The 20,302-nt window shown below is 45.8% G+C and overlaps 1 protein-coding gene across 8 annotated transcripts in view; it reads left to right on the forward strand.

Moving 5' to 3' along the window:
* Positions 1 to 20,302, forward strand: part of LOC129824266 (desmocollin-1) — a 137,196-nt gene that overhangs the window by 65,722 nt on the left and 51,172 nt on the right. For all 8 annotated transcript variants that reach the window (XM_055883780.1, XM_055883784.1, XM_055883779.1 and 5 more), the window contains 3 exons: positions 5,242 to 5,536; positions 7,120 to 7,239; positions 16,909 to 17,076. In XM_055883780.1, the coding sequence (XP_055739755.1) occupies positions 5,242 to 5,536; positions 7,120 to 7,239; positions 16,909 to 17,076 (583 nt within the window). The remainder of the gene's footprint in view (positions 1 to 5,241; positions 5,537 to 7,119; positions 7,240 to 16,908; positions 17,077 to 20,302) is intronic.

Raw genomic sequence — 20,302 nt, forward strand, 5'->3', positions numbered from 1 at the left:
CACTGGCCTCTGAGCTGAGAGTGAGACTGCATGGCCATCCGCTCCACTTCCCCCAGTGCCCCTGAAGGAGGCCAGTGAGTCTGGTCGGGTTGGAGGGGAGGGATAGGGAGCTGTGCCCATCTCTCTCTACTACTACACACACACACACACACACACACACACACACACACACACACACACACACACACACACACACACACACACACACACACACACACACACACAGATGCATAACCAACATACAGATCCACACACTCATTTGCAGTACATGCAATGCAAAAATACACAAATGCACCCAATGCACACAAACAGATTCATGCAGAATTTTTGGGAAAACATTCAAGACACATTTTTTTCTATTTCCCTCTGCTCTCTCTAAAATCCCATTGGCAAGGAGCAGTCCTCTTGGCAGTGGCACGCGGTGGCATATATGTGGGCGATTTGCCCTTTAAATGTACAGACGTGAATTACAGTAAGCCTCCGGTGGCCTTTTCCCACGTTGCCACTTGCCCTCCTGCTAAAAACATGATGTGAAGTATACATCATCAGAATGGGCATTAGGCGATAAAATACGATCTGCACTAACCACCACACGGTTCTCTCTCATATACCAGCTGATGATGATAATCAAAAGCAGGATTTGCGTAGTCTAGAGCTAAAAGCTAAAATCATTTTTGTTGTGAATAATGTATCATGGTGGCAGGGAATAATAATAGTATGTATTAAAGAGGCTTGTGGTGATAAGGTCTGGTAATAATTCTGATGAATAATAAATGTTGGCCAAAGTGGGGTGGGGGGGAGTGCAAAACCACTAAGACAGGACTAAATTAGATCACAACAGACCAGGACAAACTGTCCACAACACAACCACATTATATAAAGACTCCAATACAGGCCAAACACAAGGCTTGAATCAATCTTGCTCACTAAGCACACGACTGACCCATACCTGCTGTTCTGTTGACACTTAGAGAGAAAGAACAGAAAGAAACCCGACCAAAACAATCACAGATGCCAAGTGTAACTCCGGTGAGGGGAGTTTCCTTGGTATTTTTACTGAACCCAAATCTATGATGTGATTGTATGAGGCCGTAGGAAAAAGGTTATTTCTCAAACACTTAAACACAGGTTTGAAGGAATTGAACCCTCAGAAATATACTTCAAACAAAAAGAAACTAAAAAACAGGTAAGCCCCTCTGGTGTTAGAGGGTAGTGGAGGAACGGGGGGGGGGGGGGGGGGGGTTGGGGCTAAGTAACAGACCAGAGCCCTACCCCTCTGGGCCAGCTGGTTATCTGGAGTATCCAGCTGGGATAAAGTGTCTGATGATGATCAGACTCTCTCTCACAGCATCTCGTCTCATAGTGTTGACTTTAATTATGTGTCACTGGGTAGATTAGGCCTCTTCTCTCTAAGCCCCTGTCATGGCTCCAGAGCCCTGGCCCGCACTCAGCTGTTTCCTCAGGCTGCAGGTGCTGGAGGGGGGGGGGGGGGGGGGGGGGGGGGGGCTCTGGTCACGGACATGGCTCACTGTCCCGGCCCTGGGCCCTGCCAGCTGGTGATCTGGGGTGAAGACCCATCTGACCCTCTGTCATTAGGCAAGTGTCTTTAAGATTAGTGCTCTGGCCAGCCAGGCCACGCAACACACTGGAGCAGGAGCACTGTGTTTCATTTCAGGCGTAGTTACACTTTGAAGTGTCCTGCAAGGGTAAGAAAGACCCACTGAGAGGCTGTCTAGATCATGGCTCCGAGCACATTCTGTATTTAGCCACAAGGCTAGTTTATAAAGTTGGCTCTGAAGTGAAGTTGTTGTTGGCCACATCCCAAATTGATACGGTGCCCTTCTCCCCTATGCCCTTGTTGACTCCCCCTCGAGGACACGAAAGGAGTGGGTTGGTATGAACGGCACGGAAACAGCCCTAGACGTCTAGACACTTGGTATACGTTGATCATGGGACCCTGGCTCTTTGAAGTCATGATGTGTTCAGTGGTAGTCCAGCAAACAGTGCACGAGGAGACCATTCTCCACAATGTAGTTGAAGATCTAGGCATATCCTCCCTCACGCTGTCTCCAAAGCCTTTGATTCTTCTCCCTGGTGTGATGGGGATTGAACCTCCCACTACAGTAGTCCCTGTGTGGTGGAATGATGCCTCGAGTTCCCCGTGCTACTGGAGGCTATTGCTCTTTTACTTCAGTCAACACCAATTTCCCACAACTATGCTTTCCCCTTCTACACCATCCCCCCAGAATGTGTGCCGAGGAAAACATATTCATTAGCCTAATGCGCAGATGCAAAGTGGATTTTCTTACTTCTTCATGTTTTTATGATTTATTGTGAGGCAGAAATGTGAAATTTAGTATACGGCTATAAGTTATTTAAGTGATTTAGAGGTTGACACGGAGTGCTTTTTCTGTGGTTTATGATGTATGGTTATTGCAAAAATGTGAAATTGAGTATATGAGTATAAGCATATTACCTTATGATAATAAAAGTAATTTAAGTGATTTAGGGGTCTGGGAGCCAAGGTTTGCATACACAGTAGCAGGCGCCTCAGTCAGTAATGCCACTGCTGAAGTCTGAGTCTGATTACTCTGGCAGGTGATACTGTGGTGAGTTTGGTGATTTCTCTGATGTGGTCAGTGGCTGACTGTTTTTTTTCTTTCAATGGATTTGATGAAGCATCTGACTGTTATGGGCTCTTACAGGGGAAGTTACGGGGTGTTATTGGTTGTGGTGAATGTGAATAGGTACGTGTACTACATGATAGTGTCCTTGTTGTTGTTGTAGTACTGTAATGTTCGATGAGATCATTCATCTATGCTGTTATTGGTTAAATGAAAAGTATGTGAGTTAACGGGGGTCCATATAAAGCTAATGGTTAATGTTATGAAGACAGATTAGAAGTCTGTTATAGAGGCCCCAGTGTTGTACCAAATAATACTGTGTGTTGATCAGTGACGGACAGATTAGAAGTCTGTTATAGAGGCCCCAGTGTTGTACCATATAATACTGTGTGTTGATCAGTGACGGCCAGATTAGAAGTCTGTTATGGAGGCCCCAGTGTTGTACCAAATAATACTGTGTGTTGATCAGTGACGGCCAGATTAGAAGTCTGTTATGGAGGCCCCAGTGTTGTACCATATAATACTGTGTGTTGATCAGTGACGGCCAGATTAGAAGTCTGTTATAGAGGCCCCAGTGTTGTACCATATAATACTGTGTGTTGATCAGTGACGGCCAGATTAGAAGTCTGTTATGGAGGCCCCAGTGTTGTACCAAATAATACTGTGTGTTGATCAGTGACGGACAGATTAGAAGTCTGTTATGGAGGCCCCAGTGTTGTACCATATAATACTGTGTGTTGATCAGTGACGGACAGATTAGAAGTCTGTTATGGAGGCCCCAGTGTTGTACCATATAATACTGTGTGTTGATCAGTGGCGAACAGATTAGAAGTCTGTTATGGAGGCCCTAGTGTTGTACTATATACAGTGCTGTGTGTTGATCAGTGACGGCCAGGTTAGAGGGCACATCTTGAGAGGACTCTTCTCCTCACCTCCCGGGCCAGAGATTGGCCGGCCTTTTGTCATCACAGACACCACTCACTGTGGTAATGATGGCAGGAGCTTCATTAAGGGCCTCGTTAAGTCCCCTCGTTAAGCCACGTCGTTAAGGCCGTTAACGACCCCTTCGTTAAGAACCCTGAATGTGTTTAGTTTTGTGAGTGTGAAACCTTCACTTCTGGTGGTCTTGACCAGCTGAGTGTGCTGCACAGGAGGCTGGTGGCATCTTAATTGGGGAGGACGGGCTCGTGGTAATGGCTGGAGCGGAACGGATGGAACGGTATCAAATACATCAAACACATGGTTTCCATGTGTTTGACGCCATTCCATATGCTTCGTTCCAGCCATTATTATGAGCCGTCCTCCCCTCAGCAGCCTCCACTGGTGTGCAGACCAGGCGGGCCAACCCAAAACATCCAGGATGAAGATAGAAGTACTCCAAGTTAAGATTCCCAAAATAACTAATACCGGATGTACTGCAAGTGCAGTATCCGTGACAACCTTAAAGGACCCCAAGGCCAGCTGCCATGTCTATTTGCGGGTCTCAATCCGGCACCCTTCCCACAAAATCGCTTCACTGCCTGCCAATTTATTTGTAGACATTGTAATTTACTTAGAGTTAATTTGTAATTTCTGGAATAGAGTGGTAATAGTACTAGGGGTGTTACCCTCTGCAGTGAAATCATGTTGTGGTAGGAGGAATGATAAAGTATATGGAAACAAAATGCATTTAGAATTGTTCAGCTCAACTTTGCAGACAGTGGAAACTTAGAAAAAGGTTATATTTGGTTTACAGGCACAAACAGTCTTGTCAACATCCATGTGAATTGTTTACCTCCTGGGAGGTCATACATCTACACAATTGTACTCCTTGAAATGGGATTCTGTAAAACCTAATGAATATTTAGAATCAGAGTATCCATTTTCATTTCATTTAGCAAATGTGCTTAGCTGTTGCCGCGCAACAATGCTTTCAAGCGCTCCCCACTCGCACTTTTCTCACAATGTCACACTTTTTTGGAGTAGGGGCTAATTTTGCGCTCTTTTATCAGGGTTCCTATTCCGTCCACGTTTGAGCGGTAATGAGAATGAATGCTGATGTGTGGAGTGCATCCCCTGAGCAGGTCCAGGTAAACCTTTGAGGGGGGAGATGGAGGGCCTATTCTGCTATTACCCCGCTCCGCTTGAGAGAGCCCCAGCCACCAACCAGCCAGGGCTGATCCAATAAGCCAGCAGCAGTCAGGATCAATACAGCATGTACCCCTGCCACACCTGGTCCTCCTCAATAGTTGAGGAATAATTGATTAGGCCTCAACTTTATATGTGTTAAATTCCTACTTTCAGTCATTGTTGCAGCGGTATAGAACTGTATTTCACAGTTTGATGAGCTTTCAGACAACTGTTTGTGAGAATAGCAGGCCTAGCTGAGCTGGTGCATCATTATGGATATTGAGATTATGATTATCCTAGTTCATGGCCATTGCCCCATGGATGGATCGGAATAGATGAGAGGGTGTTTGTTTGGATGTGTTCCAGTGTTCTCGTCCTCAGACAAACTCATGTCCTCAAGCACTGTGTATAATCCCCTTCATTTCTCTTGGATGCGTTCTTGTTTATTTTCTGCCCCCTCTTCCTCTCTCTATATCATTCTCTCTCTCCTTCTACCTCTCTCTCTCAGCTGCACACTGACATGGACCGAGGTGATGGACGCACCAAGTACGTGCTGAGGGGCGAGGGGGCGGGGGCGGTGTTTGTGATTGACGAGAAGACGGGCAACATCCATGTCACCAAGCCCCTGGACCGCGAGGAGAAGGACGAGTACCGCCTCATCGCCACAGCAACCGACCGGCAGACCGACCGGGCCCTGGAGCCCTCGTCCACATTCATCATCAGAGTGCAGGACATCAACGACAACCCACCTCTGTTTGAGGAAGGGCCCTACAGCGCCACAGTGCCTGAGATGGCCAACATAGGTACTGCAGGGGAGCCGTTGTCTTTTTTAATATGCTGCTGCTTGCGTCCTTTAACAATCATTTGAACATATTGATGTGTGCTTGCTTTTCAAAGCTTGGTCCCAGATTGAGTTGTTCAGTCAATCATGGCTTCAATATTTACCCGGGATTCAATATTTACCAAATTGTTTTTCAAAATGCACGGTGGGTTGTTGCGAGACGAGCACATAGTGGCGCCGTGAGAGTCTTATCAAAGAGCTGTTACATAAAACTGGTAATATCTTCCACCGTCAATGCCACAGTGGTGATGGAATTGGATAATGATAGTAGTCACACTGGCACCACGTCAGCCTGCTGAAGAGATTGGTTGAGATATCTTTCATCATCTCCTTTCACTATGAATCGAGATTGAGTTTGCCTCCCCTAATTGCTCCAAACACATTGTGTCATATGAATTTCAGCCCTAAGCCTAGTTTTAAGTGGATTCAAGGATTTGATTTCTACCACCACTTTAGCATTACAGTATTTCACATGGAAATAATCCACTATGGTATTCACACAGTAGCCTGGTAATACATCTCAGTCTGAATGCATCATCACGCCAAATTGTGACTGTGTTTTAGCAGGCTGCATATCAATAGGTTTCTCTCTCTCTTGTGCTTGTTCCGTCAAACCCACCAGTCAAACTTGTTTGATTTGTCTATCTGATCATTCTTGTACTGCCGCGTGCATCAAAACAATCGCTCCTCTCGCCCTTCCTTTCTCTCTCCATCTTCCATTTGCCTTCCCTATGCCTGTTAACTACCTGTGCTAGATCAGTAGTCAGACCCAGTTTCTCCCTCGCCTACCTGCCTCCCTTGCCTACCTCCCTCCGTCACTCACCTCCCTTTCACTCCCTCCCTCACTCACACTCTCTCTCTCTCCTGGTGACACTGTCAGGGCTTTGATGTCAGAAAACAGCAACAGCTGCTCCCATAAATCCCCTCTACCCTCAGAGCTTGTCAGCCCAGTGTCCCATGGGAAACGTAGTTCTTCTTTCCAAACTGTACATATCTTTTTTTGCTACAATTTAAATTTCTCACATGAAGCTGACGGTCTTTGATTTATTTGGTGGGGAAAAAGTCCATATCTGTCAGGAGAGGCAGGGATTCAGGACATGAGGGAGTCAGTGGGGAGACAAGGGGGGCAACCTACAGACAGAGAGATTGAGAGAGGGAGCAAAAGGGAATTGGAGACGGAGATGAAGAGAAATGAAGTGAGACAGACATAATCGAGAGAGAAAGAAGGTGAGCAGCAGGGGAGAAAGAAAGTGAATAAAGTATTTGTCACGCTGCTGCCGAAAGAGAGTAAGAGAGAGAGAGAGAGAGAGAGAGAGAGAGAGAGAGAGAGAGAGAGAGAGAGAGAGAGAGAGAGAGAGAGAGAGAGAGAGAGAGAGAGAGAGAGAGAGAGAGAGAGAGAGAGAGAGAGAGAGGTAGCAGTCAGTCAGTCAGTATTTGGCTCTCTGGTTGTTGTGCTGTGCTAATGTACCGCTGTGTCTGGTCAGTGTGTGAGTGTGTGTGTTATGTTGTTTTAACGCTCCTCTGCTTTCTCCCCTCCTCCCTCAGGTACTTCTATAATCCAGGTGACAGCGACAGATGCTGACGACCCAACCTATGGGAACAGTGCCAGACTGGTGTACACACTGGTGCAGGGACAGCAGTTCTTCTCTGTGGACCCACAGACAGGTGACTGCCTCTCGCTCTCCACTTGGTGTGCACGCGCTCCTTCTCTCTCTGCCCCCAACCATTTTCCTCCCTCTTCAGAACCTCTTTGCAGTGTGTATCCCCACAGCGCTTTCTTTCTCTCTTTTCCCAATCCCTTTCTCTCCCTCCTTCAATCCCCCCTCTCAGGTTCCTCACACTCTCTGCCATGCATACCGATCCCTCTGTATCTACCCCCTCCCCGTCCCGTATTCGCTCCTCTCACCTCCATCTCCATCACCCCCTCCCCATATTCCCTCCTCTCACTTCCCTCCCGTTCGCCCCCGTCTCTGTTCCCCTATTCCTTCTCTCTGCGTCCCCCTCCTGCTCCTTCTCAGTTAATCCAGTTCAAGCTGGCAGAAATGTATTCAGACTGCCAGGGTCTATGTGCATCCAACAAACTGCAGCAACCGCCTTCAATTCTACTTTCTGAAGGAGGAAAAAGTAAAAGGTTTGTGAACTAATAAAGACGGAGATTGACAAAGGCTCAGAGGACCTGTCTTCTCACTAAAATCTACTGTGTGTTCTGGGATGGGGGCTTTGGTGTCAACCCAGGGTCCCTGAGGCAGATGGGCAAGTCTTCTATTGAGTCCTCTGTTGCCTCACTACGTGATTGACAGCCTGCAAGCTAGTAAACACGAAAGGCGTTGTCGCGCATCAGATTCGGTAACCTGGTTCGGTTTCCTGGAGCGTTTGTGAGAATTCTACAGAAAACGTTTTGCTTTCACAGGACTTGAATATAACCGTTTCAGGGTGCCAAGATCAAGATGCACGCTCTACACGACGTTAGCAAGGTAGCTTGTTTACAATGGGCGAAAAAAGTTCCATGAGACTCGAGCTGCCACATCACAACACCTGGTACTCTGGTCCTGGATCTTGGACCCACTACTCATACAGGTCCAGTATTCGTTTCAGCCAGGTTTCGTTTGCCTTTCACCCATTCTTTATAGAACAGATCAGGGTATCAAACGCTCCAAGATTCGGCTTATAAGGGGATACGTGAAAACGGCCAAAGTTTTATACAGTATGTATTACAGTATGCTTAAGGTATGAGTGTGTCACCTACAGTAGGTATACAGCGTCTGCAATGCTGTTATTGAATTCTAATGCATTTTCGTTCATTGTGTTGACCGAAAGGTACTGATCTCCTGAGTGAAGAGGGTTCTGCTGGTGGGTTTTTACATGGTAATTGGGGATATTAGTCTAATTCCACCCAGTGTGTTGACTACAACTCTCATCCATTAGGGATGGATTGAAATGTACAGAATGGGTGGAGGAAAATGGAGGAGGGTCATGCTTATGGCTGTGACGGTAATTGGATATCCGTGACATGGCGGTTATGGATGAAGACCGTCATGGAAATAAAATAAAGCCAAAACCACTATTTATTTTTTGATTTTAAATAAAATGTTTTATCAACTTTTATCAACCAACTGAGCCCCGTGTGGCTCAGTTGGTAGAGCATGGCGCTTGCAACGCAAGGGTTGTGGGTTCGACTCCCGCGGGGGGCCAGTACAAAAAAAAAAAAAAAAAAAAAGTATGAATGTATGTACTTGTAAGTCGCTCTGGATAAGAGCGTCTGCTAAATGACTTAAATGTAAATGTTTAATGTAGATATACAGTTGAAGTCGGAAGTTTACATACACTTAGGTTGGAGTCATTAATCCACTCCACAAATTTCTTGTTAGCAAACTATAGTTTTGGCAAGTCGGTTAGGACATCTACTTTGTGCATGACACAATTAATTTTTCCAACAATTGTTTACAGACAGATTATTTCACTTATAATTCACTGTATCACAATTCCAGTGGTTCAGAACTTTACATACACTAAGTTGACTGTGTCTTTAAACAGCTTGGGAAATTCCAGAAAATGATGTCATGTATTTAGAAGCTTCTGATAGGCTAATTGACATAATTTGAGTCAAAAGAAGGTGTACTTGTGGATGTTTTTTAAGGCCTACCTTCAAACTCAGTGCCTCTTTGCTTGACATCATGGGAAAATCAAAATAAATCAGCTAAGACCTCAGAAAAAAAATTGCAGACCAGGTCTGGTTCTTCCTTGGGAGCAATTTCCAAACACCCGAAGGTACCACAATCATCTGTACAAACAATAGTACAGAAGTATAAACACCATGGGACCACGCAGTCGCCATACCGCTCAGGAAGGAGACACGTTCTCACCTAGAGATGAACGAAAAGTGCAAATCATTCCCAGAACAACAGCAAAGGACCTTGTGAAGATGCTGGAGGAAACAGGTACAAAAGTATCTATATCCACAGTAAATGAGTTCTATATCGACATAACCTGAAAGGTCGCTCAGCAAGGAAGAAGCCACTGCTCCAAAACCGCCATAAAAAATCCAGACTACGGTTTGCAACTGCACATGGAGAAATGTCCTCTAGACTGATGAAACAAAAATATAATTGCTTGGCCATAATGACCCTCGTTATGTTTGGAGGAAAAAGGGGGACGCTTGCAAGGCGAAGAACACCATCCCAACTGTGAAGCACGGGGGTGGCAGCATCATGCTGTGGGGGTGCTTTGCTGCAGGAGAGACTGGTGCACTTCACAAAATAGAGGGCTTAATGAGGAAGGAAAATGATGTGCATATGTTGAAGCAACAGCTCAAGACATCAGTCAGGAAGTTAAAGCTTGGTCACAAATGGGTCTTCCAAATGGACAATGATCCCAAGCATACTTACAAAGTTGTGGCAAAATGGTTTAAGGACAACAAAGTCAATGTATTGGAGTGGCAATCACAAAGCCCTGACTTCAATCCTATAGAAAATGTGTGGACAGAACTGAAAAAGTGTGTGCGAGCAAGGAGGCCTACAAACCTGACTCAGTTACACCACCTCTGTCAGGGGGAATGGGCCCAAATTCACCCAATTTATTGTGTGAAGCTTGTGGAAGGCTACCTGAAATGTTTGACCCAAGTTAAACAATTTAAAGGCAATGCTACCAAATACTAATTGAGTGTATGTAAACTTCTGACCCACTGGGAATGTGATGAAATAAATAAAAGCTGAAATAAATAATTCTCTCTACTATTATTCTGACATTTCACATTCTTAAAATAAAGTGGTGATCCTAACTGACTTAAGACAGGGACTTTTTACTAGGATTAAATTATAGGAATTGTGAAAAACTGAGTTTAAACGTATTTGTCTAAACTTCTGACTTCAACTGTACTTGACCCATAGCGGGAGTGTTAACTATTGATTACATGGTATTGTTTTGCTAACTTCAAATCACATTTTATTGGTCGCATACACATATTTAGCAGATGTTATTACGGCTGTAGCGAAATACTTGTGTTCTTTTCTACATTGTAGAATAATAGTGAAGACGTCAAAACTATGAAGTAACACTTATGGAATCATGTAGTAACCAAAAAAATGTTAAACAAATCAAAATATATTTTAGACTTTAGATTCTTCAAAGTAGCCTCCCTATGCCTTGATGACAGCTTTGCACACTCTTGGCATTCTCTCAACCAGCTTCATGAGGAATGCTTTTCTGAGAGTCTTGAAGGAGTTCCCACATATGCTGAGCACTTGTTGGCTGCTTTGCCTTCATTCTGCGGTCCAACTCTTCCCAAACCATCTCAATTGGGTTAAGGTCGGTTGATTGTGGAGGCCAGGTCATCTGATGCAGCATTCCATCATTCTCCTTCTTGGTCAAATAGCCCCTACACAGCCTGGAGGTGTCCATTGTCCTGTTGAAAAACAAATGATAGTCCGACTAAGCGCCAACCAGGTGGGATGGCGTATCGCTGCAGAATGCTGTGGTAGCCATGCTGGTAAAGTGTGTCTTGAATTCTAAATAAATCACTGAAAGTGTAACCAGCATGCACCCCCACACCATCACACCTCCTCCTCCATGCTTCACGGTGGGAACCACACATGCGGAGATCATCCGTTCATCTACTCTGCGTCTCAAAAAGACACGGCGGTTAGAACCAGAAATCTCAAATTTTGACAGATTTCCACCTGTCTAATGTCCATTGCTCGTGTTTCTTGACCAAAGCAAGTCTCTTCTTCTTATTGGTGTCCTTTAGTAGTGGTTTCTTTGCAGCAATTTAACCATTAAGGCCTTATTCATGCGGTCTCCTCTGAACAGTTGATGTTGAGATGTGTCTGTTACTTGAATTCTGTGAAGCATTTATTTGGGCTGCAATCTGAGGTGCAGTTAACTCTCATGAACTTATCCTCTTCAGCAGAAGAGTCTTTGTCCTTGTTTTTTAAAGACAAGATGCCTCACAAGTCCTCAACTGGCAGCTTCATTAAATAGTACCCGCAACACACCAGTCTCAACGTCAACAGTGAAGAGGCGACTGCGGGATGCTGGCCTTCTAGGCAGAGTTGCAAAGAAAAATGCATATCTCAGACTGGCCAATAAAAATAAAATAATTAGATGGGCAAAAGAACACAGACACTGGAAAGAGGAACTCTGCCTAGAAGGCCAGCATCCCGGAGTCGCCTCTTCACTGTTGACTTTGAGACGGGTGTTTTGTGGGTACTATTTAATGAAGCTGCCAGTTGAGGACTTGTGAGGTGTCTTTTCTTTCAAAAACAAGGACTTTTCTAAGTGACCCCAAGCTTTTGAACGGTAGTGTAAGTATTTAGACCCTTCACTCAGTACTTTGATGAAGCACCTTTGGCAGCGATTACAGCCTTGAGTCTTCTTGGGTATGACGCTACAAGCTTGGCACCCTTCGATTTTGGGAGTTTCTCCCATTCTTCTCTACAGATCCTCTCAAGCTCTGTCAGGTTGGATGAGGAGTGTCGCTCTACAGTTATTTTCAGGTCTTTCCAGAGATGTTTGATCGTGCCCAAGTCCGGGCTCAGACTGGGCCACTCAAGAACATTCAGAGACTTAGGGTCGCTGTCCTGTTGGAAGGTGAACCTTCGCCCCAATCTGAGGTACTGAGCGTTCTGGAGCAAGTTTTCATGAATGATCTCTCTGTACTTTCTCCGTTCATCTTTTCCTCGATCCTGACTAGTCTCCCATCAGACCAGAGAATCTTGTTTCTCATGGTCTGAGAGTCTAGTTGCCTTTTGGCTAAGTCCAAGCGGGCTGTCATGTGCCTTTTACTGAGGAGTGGCTTCCGTCTGGCTGCTCTACCATAAAGGCCTGATTGGTGGAGTGCTGCAGAGATGATTGTCCTTCTGGAAGGTTCTCCCATCGCCACAGAGGAACTTTGGAGCTCTTTCAGAGTGACCATCGGGTTAATATTCACCTCCCTGACCAAGGCCCTTCTCCCCTGATTGCTCAGTTTAGCTCGGCGGCCAGCTCTAGGGAGAGTATTGGTGGTTCCAAACCTCTTCCATTTAAGAATGATGGAGGCCACTATGTTCTTGGGGACCTTCAATGTTGCAGACATTTTTTGGTACCCTTCCCCAGATCTGTGCCTCGACACAATCCTGTATCGTAGCTCTACGGACAATTCCTTCGACCTCATGGCTTGGTTTTTGCTCTGACATGCACTGTCAACTGTGGGACCTTATTTAGACAGGTGTGTGCCTTTTCAAATCATGTCCAATCAATTTCATTTCCCACAGGTGGACTCCAATCAAGTTGTTGAAACATCTCAAGGATGATAAATGGAAACAGGACGCACCTGAGCTCAATTTAAAGTTTCATAGCAAAGGGTCTGAATACTTATGTAAATAAGTTATTTATGTTTTTAATTTTTTTAAACATTTGCAAACAATTCTAAAAACCTGTTTTCACTTTGTCTTTATGGGGTATTGTGTGTAGATTGATGAGGACATTTTATTTTATCCATTTTAGAATAAGGCTGTAACATAACAAAATGTGGAAAAAGGGAAGGGGTCTGAATACTTTCCATGGGGTCTGAATACCCCCCCCCCCCCAATATTTCTAAGATAGCTGCTGGGATGGTGTAAATAAAACTAGTCTGCATTACACACTGCAATGGAACCCTGAGCACCATTCTGCTCTTGCTGATCAAAATGTGTGTACTGCCTAACTAATGGCTGTGATGTGTAGGCCTGTGGAGGCAGTTCAGGAGGAGAGTCAAAGGCTTCTTCCGGAAATGATTTTTTGATTAGGCCTATTCTTGCGCGCGGGCAAGTCTATAGCCTGAGTTTTAGAAGGAGAGCAGGAAGATGAGGAGGACCGGAGGTCAACTTTGATAACATGTTACTGTAATTGGTTTTAGTGAAAACAACATGTTTCTTGATGTATTTATCAGAGTTATTGTCCTCACAATAAGCCAGATTTGAGTAACTTACATCGTGGTGCTGAAACTTGAAGCAGCAGCCACAGCACAATCAATTGAAAATGAACGGCTCACGGTGCTAAAAGTAAGCAAATTCTAGTAGGCATAATTCATTTCAACAGTCTTCATTTTAATTAGACTTTACTAACAACAAGAGAACCTTGCGTTGGAGCCTATTTCTTCCTATTTAAGAAAAAATCGGTAGACCTACCTGTTTGACAGACAAAATTAGCCTTTAGGCTGCTATATCCATAGATTTGTCGGTCAATTCCTTCACCATGCACTCTTTAAATAGCCTACCTACGTGTCAGTGAAGGGTTTTTAAGTTAAAAACAAAACTCAAATTGAGAGGGAATGCCATAGGCCAGGGTTCCCCAACTAGTGGGCCGCACATTTTTAAAATAATTTTATTTGGGGGCCCCCCAACTTTTCTGAGCATACATATTATTATTTTTTATTGTTGAACATAAAATACTGTACAAACACCAGCAAATCAGCTCCGCGTGATTTTAATTTAGGAAATCTGTTCCAAAGTATTCCCACGCGTAATAGAGAGATACAGTGCCTTCAGAAAGTATTCACATCCCTTGACTTGTCACTGGCTGTCACGCCCTGACCTTAGAGAGCCGTTTTATTTCTCTATTTGGTTAGGTCAGGGTGTGATTAGGGTGGGCATTCTATGTTTCCTATTTCTTGGTTTTTGGTCGAGTGTGGTTCCCAATCAGAGGCAGCTGTCTATCGTTGTCTCTGATTGGGAATCATACTTAGGTAGCCTTTTTCCCACCTGTGTTTTGTGGGTAGTTATTGTCTGTTTAGTCTCTGTTACCTGACAGAACTGTTCGCTTTCGTTTTGTTACTTTGTTCAAGTGTTTCTTTGATAAATAAAATCATGAACACTTTCCACTCTGCGCTTTGGTCAACTCCTTCCGACGACAGGCGTTACAGAACTACCCACCACCAAAGGGCCAAGCATCGTGGTAAAAAGGAGGAGTGGACATGGGAGGAGATCCTGGACGGAAAAGGACCCTGGGCGCAGGCTGGAGAGTATCGCCGTCCAAGGGAGGAGATAGAAGCAGCAAGAGCGGAACGGCGAAGATACGAGGAATTAGAGGAACGGCGACGAGACCAGGAGTCACGACAACAACGGGAGCCTGAGAGGCAGCCCCAAAACATTTTTTTTGGGGGGGGGGGTACACGGGGTGATTGGTGGTGTCAGGGTTTAGACCTGAGCCAACTCCCCGTGCTTACCGTGGGGAGCGTGTGACAGGTCAGGCACCGTGTTATGCGGTGATGTGCAAGGTGTCTCCAGTGAGCATTCACAAGCCGGTGCGCTCTGTGCCAGCGCCCCTCATTTGCTGGGCGGAAGTGGTCATCCAGCAAGGACGGGTTGTGCCAGCTCTACGCTCGAGACCTCCAGAGCGCCTCCACGGCCCAGTGTATCCGGTGCCTGCTCCACGCACCAGGCTTCCAGTGCATCTCCCCAGTCCGGTGAGACCTGTTCCGGTTCCACGTACCAGGCCTCCAGTATGTCTCCCCAGCCTGGTAAGCCCTTCAGCGACGGTCCGCAGTCCGGAGCCTCCAGCGACGGTCCGCAGTCCGGAGCCTCCAGCGGGGGTCGGCAGTTCGGAGCCTCCAGCGACGGTCCGCAGTCCGGAGCCTCCAGCGACGGTCCGCAGTCCGGAGCCTCCAGCGGGGGTCGGCAGTTCGGAGCCTCCAGCGGGGGTTCCCGGTCCGGAGCCTCCAGCGGGGGTTCCCAGTCCGGAGCCTCCAGCGGGGGTTCCCAGTCCGGAGCCTCCAGCGGGGGTCGGCAGTCCGGAGCCTCCAGTGGGGGTTCCCAGTCCGGGCCTCCAGCGGGGGTTCCCAGTCCGGAGCCTCCAGCGGGGGTTCCCAGTCCGGAGCCTCCTGCGACGATCCACTGTCCGGAGCCTCCTATGACGATCCACGGTCCGGAGCCTCCGGCAACGATCCACAGTCCGGTTCCACGGAAGCGGAGGGATCAGCGAGCGGAGCGGGGTCTACGTCCCGATTGATGCCCACCCGGACCCTCCCCTATAGAGTCAGGTTTTGCGGCCGGAGTCCGCACCTTTGGGGGGGTACTGTCACGCCCTGACCTTAGAGAGCCTTTTTATTTCTGTATTTGGTTAGGCCAGGGTGTGATTAGGGTGGGCATTCTAGTTCTAGTTTTCTATGTTGGCCTGGTATGGTTCCCAATCAGAGGCAGCTGTCTATCGTTGTCTCTGATTGGGGATCATATTTAGGCAGCCTTTTCCCACCTGTTGTTTGTGGGATCTTGTTTTTGTGTAGCTTCCTGTGAGCAGCCCAGAACGTCACGTTTCGTTTTTTCTTGGTGAGTTTCATATTTATTAAATATGTGGAATTCTACGCACGCTGCGCCTTGGTCCAATCATTATGACGAGCGTGACAATATGTGATTGTGTACAAATGTAAGCAAGGTTTGAAGTTATTATTATTTTGTCAAATATTATACATGTTTGGGTTTCTTGTGATCAATTTCCAGTCTACAAATGATTTGTAATTATGTTCCGGCCCCCTGACTATCCGCTCAATTATTTTGGAGGGATGATCCCTGCCATAGGCCTGCCTCCCTTTTTATTAAATAAAATGGCAAAAGGCACAAGCCTACCCCTTGTCAGCTTAAGATTTTGAAGAAAACATTTAGAAATGGTCTGCGATTCTTTAGTTTATTTGACATTCAGAGGCTGAGCTACAACCTCTATAACCAAAGAGAAAAAATGAAAGAGTTTGATTGGGAAGTAGTCTAATTCTGTCTGTCTGATTGATTAAGCTATTCACTTTCTGTACAATAGAAGATGTTTAAACCCAGACAGCTTTTAGGAAAACCCTTGTGACCTCCTCGTTGGGTTCAGCCACTTAAGAAGAGTAGCCAGCAGTTAGCTGACATGTTTCTGCGTCGGTAGGCCTACTCAAAATGTACCATGCTCAGATTCCTAATGACGTCTCAGATCTTATCATTTGCAAACAGGGACAGTTTCGTTGCAAACAAGACACACTGATTTGGCGTTGGAGAAAAATGATAAGATGAAAATATAGGCCTATCTCTCTGTCCGTTCATAGCCCGTGATTTCGGTAACTCACACACCCCAGAGCCACATCACATTTGCTCAGATGGTGTCTTGTTAATTCCCTACATACCGTATACAGTACCTCAGCAAAGGCTCATATTTTCACTAGCTTTAAAAGAGTATCCATATTTCAAGGTGATTTAGCTGCCTTGGCTCCTGGTTCGGCGGCGTTGGTGAGCGGTGCACAGCTAGAGGCAGCCGCTGTTCAACCAATCGTGTGAAGCAGAATCAGGTCATTCTGCATAGTGGAAATGATTGATCTTGAACTCTTTTTGTCTTTGGTGTGTGTGTTTTTCCCAGGTATACTGCGCACAGCGGTGCCTGATATGGACAGGGAAACCCAGGACCGGTACCTGGTTGTTCTGCAGGCCAAGGACATGGGGGGACATCTGGGAGGTCTCTCAGGGACCACCACTGTCACCGTGAGGCTGAGTGATGTCAACGACAACCCCCCTCGCTTCACACAGAGTAAGTGACACACACACACATATCACATGCACACATGCTCACTTACTCCGGTGCATGCACACACACTCGCACACACGTGCGCACATGCACACAAACACACACACCTGTCCCTCCCACACACACTTTAACAGGTATACTTCACGCATCGATCGCTCTGAGCTAGAAAGACAATTTTTCCAACCTGGGGGCAGTTCTGGTGACCCCAGTAAGATTGTGGCTGTGGACAGGGTTCTGGGAGGGGGAGAAAAGGGGAACCCAGGGAGAAATGCTGCCTTTTAACCAGCCTTATTCCTCCAGCCTGTCCAGGGCTTTTAGTGGCCCTGTGCTGCAGTGTGTGACAGGAGGGGGTTAGACTGCAATCAAAGCCTGCCTCCCAGCCGCTCTGCTCAATTACATACCAGGAATTAAAAGATAACCACAATCAAGCTCCTTTCTCCCAAATTCAGTGCTGCTTACTGAATTTCACATGGCGTTTACTAGCAACGGAGGGTTAAATAAGAGGGATTGAACCAGGTGTTTGTGAATATTATTATAGTCCCTAACAAGTTGTAAAGGGATGGTTTGCGGGTCGCAACACTAAATGCTTCTCTAACGTCACAAGACTTTTGAAAGCATCCTGGGTTTTGCCTCCAATCCCACCATTCATGACTTTCTTCAAGGAGCCAAGCAGTGCTGTACCGAATGACAGCTTTGAAAGCTGTCAGTGTATGTCTAAACGCTGGAACCTGATTACCTGTAGAGCTTGTGAGCCCAGCAACATGTGGAGATCCACCTTGTGACGTCCACCTCTACAATGTTCTAGGAGCCATACGTGGCTTTCTTCTTAGCCAGGATGGAACATTGATTCATAGCTCAGTGGCAGTTGGCTATTAAGGTGTTACACATGCAACCTCAGGTGCTCCGTGTCCACTCTGGAGTTTTATGCACTTTTAAAAGCCTTGGCTGCCAAGGGGAGTGGAGACACAGCCTGTGCCAAGGTGATGGATGGATAGGTAGATTGTCTGACGGATGACTACATAGGTAGGCCTGATAAGATCAGTGTCTTTTTTATGTGACAACGAGATGAGAGACAGCGATACAGAGAGGGATTTCATCATAAATATTGCTAATTTATTTCCCCTAAAGGGTGCCAGTTACTGAGAAAATGAGACTGGGGAAGAGTTAGAGAGATGGTGGGATGGTGAAAGAGAGAGAAATAGAGACAGAGTGAGAAAGAGAGAAAGGGAGAATGTGTCACGCCCTGACCTTAGAGAGCCTATTTATTTCTCTATTTGGTTAGGTCAGGGTGTGATTTGGGTGGACATTCTATGTTTTCTTTTTTGTTTTTGGCCGAGTGTGGTTCCCAATCAGAGGCAGCTGTCTATCATTGTCTCTGATTGGGGATCATACTTAGGCAGCCCTTTTTCCCACCATTAGGTTGTGGGATCTTGTTTCGTGTCTGTACCTGACAGAACTGTGCGTTTTCGTTTTCACTTTGGTTATTTTGTTTGAGTGTTTTTTTGAAAATAAAAATCATGTCACTGTCCACGCTGCGCTTTGGTCCACTCCTTTCGACGAGAGCCGTAACAGAATGTGAAAGGAAGAAGGAGAGAGAAGAAAGGGGAGTACAGAAAGACAAAGAAATAGAGAATATTGTCATTGACAAACATTCACCATTTTTCTACTTCATATTCATAAATTCCAGCACCACCCCAACATCAATATATGTGAAAATAGGGGGAATGCTGTTGACCTTTCCTTTCTTAAAACTACCGTGATAATTTCAGAATATAACTGTAAACTGTTTCTGCAATTTCAGGTGAAAACTCAATAAAACAAGTTTCAAATATCATGAAAATGTCCAGCTGTTTAAAAATATTGCTCTGCTATTAGTATTTTTACTGTATGAATTTTGGGCTCAAGGAAACAATTCTGTTTATATTGCCCTGCTTACTTCGGGGCAACTATCGGGCAAGAGTCGTGCGTGACCTCCGCAGGTAGCATTCCAGTCATGAGAAATAGGAAAGTTTACATTGTAATGTCTCTCGAGAATCGATACCGCTCGAATCTCGAAATTCTCTTTAATTCTCGATAAGGAGAATAGACCCACAGAGGGGGAGAAAGAGAAAAAGAGAGGCCTCCCAAGGGAAAGAAAGAGATAAAGACCAGCGTGTGGGACTGGATTATTAAAAGGAATGAGGGAACAGGCAGAACAGAAAGAGGGAGGAGGTGAAAAAAAGATTGGAACAGGACACACAAAGACTGCCAGAAGGAGAGAAATACCCACAGTGTGAAATCTATGAAAAAGGGAGTGAAAGAATGGAGCGGAGGGAGGTGGGATGGTAATCACGGTAGTTGTCCTCTGAAGAAATGAGTGAGAGAAAAAGAGGAGGAGAAATAACATAGAAGCATGAGTGGGTGAAGTGATGAAGTCACAGGGGAGTGAGACTGGCAATGCATAACAGCTTAACCCTGTGTGTGTGTGTGTGTGTGTGTGTTAACCTTTATTTAAGCAGGGAGTCAGAAAATCATTCTGTATGTAGTGTGACCACCATTTGCCTCATGCAGTGCGACACATCTCCTTCGCATAGCGTTGATCAGGCTGTTGATTATGGCCTGTGGAATGTTGTTCCACTCCTCTTCAATGGCTTTGCGAAGTTGCTGGATTTTGCCGGGAACTTGAACACGCTGTTGTACACGTCGATCCAGAGCATCCCAAACATGCTCAATGGCTGACATGTCTGGTGAGTACTCAGGCCATGGAAGAACTGGGACATTTTCAGCTTCCAGGGATTGTGTACAGATCCTTGCGACATGTGGCCGTGCATCATCATGTTGAAACATGAGGTGATGGTGATGGATGAATGGCACGACAATGGACCTCAGGATCTCGTCACGGTATCTCTGTGCATTCAAAATGACATCGATAAAATGCAATTGTGTTCGTTGTCCGCAGTTTATGCCTGCCCATACCATAACCCCACCACCACTATGGGGCACTCTGTTTCCCAACGTTGATATCATCAAACTGCTCGCCCACATGACGCCATACACGTGGTCTTCGGTTGTGAGGCTGGTTGGACGTAGTGCCAAATTCTCTAAAACGATGTTGGAGGCGTCTTATGGTAAAGAAATTAACATTACATTCTCTGGCAACAGCTCTGGTGGACATTCCTGCAGTCAGCAATCCAATTGCACGCTCCCTCCAAACATGAGACATCTGTGGCATTGTGTTGTGGTGACAAAA

Source organism: Salvelinus fontinalis, chromosome 26 (genome assembly GCF_029448725.1).
Source record: "Salvelinus fontinalis isolate EN_2023a chromosome 26, ASM2944872v1, whole genome shotgun sequence".
In the NCBI taxonomy this organism is placed as follows: Eukaryota; Metazoa; Chordata; class Actinopteri; order Salmoniformes; family Salmonidae; genus Salvelinus; species Salvelinus fontinalis.